Source organism: Myripristis murdjan, chromosome 7 (assembly GCF_902150065.1).
Source record: "Myripristis murdjan chromosome 7, fMyrMur1.1, whole genome shotgun sequence".
Lineage (NCBI taxonomy): Eukaryota > Metazoa > Chordata > Actinopteri > Holocentriformes > Holocentridae > Myripristis > Myripristis murdjan.
The window spans coordinates 34,852,783-34,858,558 of record NC_043986.1 but is presented as its reverse complement, the minus strand read 5'-3'; the positions used below and the strand labels follow the sequence as shown (position 1 = coordinate 34,858,558).

At 40.4% G+C, this 5,776-nt stretch overlaps 1 protein-coding gene across 1 annotated transcript; it reads left to right on the top strand.

Annotated features, from left to right (window-relative positions):
* The first annotated feature begins 430 nt into the window (after positions 1-430).
* Positions 431-1,315, top strand: LOC115361474 (uncharacterized). Its single transcript, XM_030054844.1, has one exon. It carries the CDS (start codon positions 431-433, stop codon positions 1,313-1,315), a length of 885 nt encoding a protein of 294 aa, XP_029910704.1.
* The last annotated feature ends 4,461 nt before the right edge of the window (positions 1,316-5,776 follow it).

Genomic DNA, 5,776 nt, shown 5'->3' with positions numbered 1-5,776 from the left:
TATGAACTACCAACCCAGCTGTCATTTTGACCTCAGCCCTTCTTGTCTGTAAGAAATTAAAAATGATTAATCCTCCCAAGAGACCATAGTTTATTTCAAATGGACACCTGTGATAATAGGGCACAGGTAAAAAAAAACACATTCAGCAACTAAGATCTCAAGTTAAGAAAATTGGACTGTACTACACTGAAACACAAACCACAAATTAGTCAAAACTATCAACCATGACTTTACTGTGAGCAACTAGAACACAAAACTCTTGACTGAACCTTGACAGGATGTGCGTCTACGGGATGACAAATTCGCCTTGAATTCAACTGTATGGAACAAGTTTATTCAGAATAGCATTGCCTGCTACAAACCTGGTGCCAACATAACAATTGATGAGCAGCTGTTCCCCACCAAGGCACGGTGTAAATTCATTCAGTACATGGGGAATAAGCCAGACAAGTTTGGCATCAAATTTTGGCTGGCTGCTGATGTCGAGTCAAAATACATGTTGAACGGAGCTCCATTTCTGGGGAAGGATGAGACACGGGACAAAGGTCAGCTTGTGGGAGAGAGTGTGGTGCTGAGGTTGGCAGAGCCATTCCTAGGGAAAGGGAGAAATGTTACCACTGACAATTACTTTACTTCCCTCAAACTGGCTACCACCTTACAGGGCAAGAAGACCAGCCTGCTTGGAACCGTGAGTAAAATGAAGCGTGAGTTGCCCCCCTCTGCCAAAGATCAAGCTGAGCTGTTCAGCACAAAGGTGCTGAAATGTGGTGATGCAACGCTCACCATTTACCAGGGAAAGCCCAGGAAGAATGTGTGCATTTTGAGTACAGTGCACACAAGCGTAAGCATCACAGATGGGCCAAAGGCAAAGCCAGAGTCTGTGATTTACTATAACAACACCAAGTATGGCGTTGAGGTCCTTGATCAAATGGCGAGGAAGTACTCTGTGAAAGCTTCCACAAGAAGGTGGCCAGTTGCAGTGTTTTATAACATCCTTGACCTGGCTGGGATCAATGCTCACATCCTCTTCAAGGAGTGCACCAGCAGCCACATAGCTAGGAGGAAGTTTATCCAGCAACTGGCAGAGGAGCTGAGAGGACAGTTCATGGAGGAGAAAAGAGTGCATCAGTTGACCCAAGGACCCAGTCAGCAGAGGCATCAGTCACCACAGCCGACACCAAAACGGAGGCAGTGCCAGATCCGGAGGAGCTGCGCACAAAATAAAACCAACCACACCTGCTGCAAATGCCAAAAACCTGTGTGTGGAAATTGCACGGGAAGAACAGAGGTCACTTGTGTTGACTGTGATGCTTAAATAGCCAAGGAAGCTATTTGTATAACCAGTTGTTATACAGGTTAATACGTAGTTTTGTTTTGTTCTATTAGCTAATTTTAAGCTTTTTGAATTATTTTCTTTTATGAATGTGTTGTAAATATTTCATAATCAAATCAGATATGATCAATTGCTAGTTCATTGTTATAAGCTATATTGGATGAATCCTGATGAAAAATACTTGTGTGTATGATCAAATCAGATATGATCAATTGTTATTTTATTGTAGTGAGTTATGTTGGATGTATTCTCTGCTGAAAAATATTGGTGTGAATGAATTAAATAATTATCACTTGCTTTAGGTGATTATCAAAAACATAAAAAAAGTTTAAATAAATTTGTTAAAATGTGTATTTTGGTGTTATTTCATTAAAAAAAAAAAATCTTAACACAACAAATGCATTACTCTCCATATTGGGTATTTATCAAGAGAGATAAGAGTTTAGAATCTGGCGGTCAAAATGACCTCTCATGGCCTTTCTAGTAGGTATGGAATTCTGGCCCTTCTATATGGAGGACTAAAAGGGACAGAATGAAATAAATAAATACATCTTTAAATAAATACTTAAAAGTGTCATTAATTAATTAAAATGGGAATTAAATAAATAAATGTGTCATTAAATAAATAAATATGTCATTAAATAAATAAATGTGTCATTAAATAAATAAATGTCATTAAATGTGTCATTAATTCATTAAAATACCTGTTCATTTAATGTAAAAACACATATATAATTATTTCATTATTTATTTAATTATTTCATGGACCGGTGTTGCAGTGCTTCATGAATTAATTTTATCTGTCAAACACACCCATCAAAGTCAGTGGGCGGGACTAACGTGAATCTAGCCCAATCGATTGCTTAGGTCTGAAGCCTGGAAGTCTGCCGGAGCCGGGGGAGTTCTGCTGAGAGCCTCTCCAGTTAAAGTTGCTGCTTCTCTGAGTAGTTCTGGGCAACTTCTCGACATTTTGTGGCTGCACCTATCTAGCACGCATCGCGCACCGCAGTAACATTTGCTCCTGCAAATCCCCCATTTGCTTGAACCGAGTAAAGGTTGCGCCACCAAGTGTGTCAGAATATCAAATCAAATCAAATCAAATCAAATCAAGCTTTATTGTCATTAAGCTACACATACAGCAGTAGTGCACACAAAATGAGATAGAGTTTTTCACTTAGGATCCCCGAGTGATGGTAAAGTCAGCAGTTTAAAAGTCTAACAGCTTTCTGGAGGAAGCTGTTGCTCATTCTAGCGGTTTTGCTTTTCACCGTTTGCCTGATGGAAGCAGCTCAAAGTATTTGTGGAGCGGGGGAGAGGGTCTCTGACAGTGTTCAGTGCTCTACTCCTGCAGGGATGGGATGTTTCCATGGAGCCATGTCTCCGCAAAAGCAAGCACACAGCAGTCTCTCTCCTGCGGGTGTCTTAGCAAGCGTAGCTCGTCCAGCTTGTTGTCGAGGGAGCGAACATTAGAGAGCAAGAGCCACGGTCCTGCTGGTCTGGAGGGGTTAGCCTATAGCCTTTAGCCTGTAGCCTTTAGCCTGTAGCCTGTAGCCTTTAGCCTGTAGCCTGTAGCCTAGCGTGGATCCCGGCTCTCTTCCCCCTCCTTTGTTTACGTTTGCACCGCTTGCGCTCCCTCCTCTCCCTGGTGACAGCCGGTGTAGACACAGGTAAAATCCCGTGCTGCCGTAGTGTGTCCACATCAAAGCAGAGTGCCTCAGTTCTTGCAGCATGCTTTACCTGATGTTTAGTAAAGTCTCTGGGCTGTAGGTTATGCAACCTGAGCGTCTGGGTTAAGCAAAACAGTTAAAAACTTTCACTCTAGAATATGTTTACTTGCTCTGCATCAATCGATTATCTGAAGTCGATCTGTCTTGGCTTGCTGTGCCGGGTAACCAATCAGGTGTTAGGATCCGCCCACTGACTTTGATGGGTGAGTTTGACAGATAAAATTAATTCATGAAGCACTGCAACACCGGTCCATGAAATAATTAAATAAATAATGAAATAATTATATATATGTTTTTACATTAAATGAACTGGTATTTTAATGAATTAATGACACATTTAATGACACATTTATTTATTTAATGACACATTTATTTATTTAATTCCCATTTTAATTAATTAATGACACTTTTAAGTATTTATTTAAAGATGTATTTATTTATTTCATTCTGTCCCTTTTAGTCCTCCATACTTCTAGTGTTAAAAACTGGTGGACAACTTTGCTTCCCATGAAGACCCGCACAGTAAGTGGGTTCATCTTTTGCACCCCTATAGTGATGAGTTAGAATTATACAAATGTACATGTTGTTTGATGTTTACACAAAGCAAATGTTTTACAGAAGAGATAAATAGTTTGGGAAATACCTGTGTCATTTGACTAATCTGTAACAAGAGTATATGGGCTGTTTTTGAGCTCCTGCACAAGCTCTTGGGTGAAATAAGGTGCGAGCGCTTCATTAGTAATGCAGGATGACTTAGTCCTGGCACACCTGTAGTCCTGCGCTGTCTTCGAATCTCCAAAATAGTCTTTTAGGAAAGGCTCCAGGTGGTCCGCAAAGGCTAGAGGAACATTATGAACTACCAACCCAGCTGTCATTTTGACCTCAGCCCTTCTTGTCTGTAAGAAATTAAAAATGATTAATCCTCCCAAGAGACCATAGTTTATTTCAAATGGACACCTGTGATAATAGGGCACAGGTAAAAAAAAACACATTCAGCAACTAAGATCTCAAGTTAAGAAAATTGGACTGTACTACACTGAAACACAAACCACAAATTAGTCAAAACTATCAACCATGACTTTACCGTGAGCAACTAGAACACTTTATTTATCTTTTATTCGATATACATTATTGGCATGTATATAGTAAGCCTGTATGTTATTGGCGTGAAGACCTCTGTTGTTTCGTTTTATCACATTTAATTGGTTGTTTATGCTTCATGTCACTTGTTCTTGTTTGTGATTGGCTGTGGCTGTTGAGAGGATCAGCTGATGGTGGTTGGTTGGATTGGCGGTGGCAACACTGGGCTGTGACTGGATGAGAGAGATGGCAGAAGGAAGTGACGGTGCGGGAAGTGAGATGGAAGAAGGTGGCGGGAGGTATGAAGGAGAATGGAGTATAGTCAGGAATAAAAAGAGGAAAAAGAATGGAAATCGGTCGGAGGAAAGTGATTTTGAAGAGAGAGCAGCGGTTACAGAGGAAAGGAGAGAGGAGTTTAAGGTAATCGCTAGTCTTGCACAAGAGGGAGCTTCGTTCAGGGACTGGAATCCAATTCGGCTTACTAAAAGCATAAACAGAGAGATCGGGGAGGTAAGGAGTGCTAAGATATTGAGAAATGGCTTGTTGCTGATTGTATGTCGGGATGGTGGACAACAAAGGAGAGCACTTAAAATGTATAAAATAGATGGCAAGGAAGTGCAATGTACATTGGCTAGAAGCAGGAAACTAGTCAGGGGAGCTGTGACAGGGATTCCAATAAGAGTATCTAATGATGATGTGAAAGAAAATATATCAAATGCAAAAGTGAGTGAGGTCAAACGTCTGAAAACAAGTAGAAATGGAATTAAAAGTGACAGTCTATCGGTTCTGATCATTTTTGATGAAGAAAAACTCCCAGAAAAGATATTTATTGGGTATATGTGCTATGATGTGAGACCATATGTTCCCCCACCCTTAAGATGCTTTAAGTGTCAGAGATTTGGCCATGTAGCGGCGGTTTGCAAGGGAAAGCAAAGATGTGGCAGGTGTGGAGGAGAACATGAATATGGCAGATGTGATGAGGGGGCAAAACTGAAATGTTGCAACTGTGGAGGGGAACATAGGTCCGCGTACCGTGGATGCGAGGTTAGCAAAAAAGCAGCAGAGGTGCAGAGAATCAGGGTTTCCCAGGGAATGAGCTATGCAGAAGCAGCAAAAGTGGTGTCAGGAAACATACAGGTAACAAAACAAAATGACACTAAGAACAAAGGTGTAGGAAATTGCAAAAGATGTGATAAGTTAAAGGAGGAAACTCTGTTAGTGAATAAAAATGACTTTGTACTGTTTATGGCAGATATAATTAACTGTTCAGCACAGACAAAGAGCAGGAATGAAAGGATCAAAATAATTGTCAAATCAGCTGAAAAGTACCTTGAAGTGAAGGGGATGAGTTGTGATGATGTTAGAGATATTCTTAATGAAGATGCCCAACCATCTCAGGCATGGACTGGATCATCTTAATGGTCTTGATATTACAGCAGTGGAATGCAAGAAGCTTAATTGCAAATGGTCAAGAGTTTAAAAAATATATTAATAATTTGAGAAAAAGACCTAATGTAATTTGTATTCAGGAGACATGGCTGAAACCACCGTTGGATTTTGTTATAAAGGGATATACTGCAATTAGAAGAGATCGAGAATCTGGTAGAGGGGGAGGAGTTGCAACATTCATACAGAA

Excerpts from the sequence above, each read along its gene's own strand:
- LOC115361474 (XM_030054844.1), top strand. The coding sequence starts at position 431 with ATGGGGAATAAGCCAGACAAGTTTGGCATCAAATTTTGGCTGGCTGCT.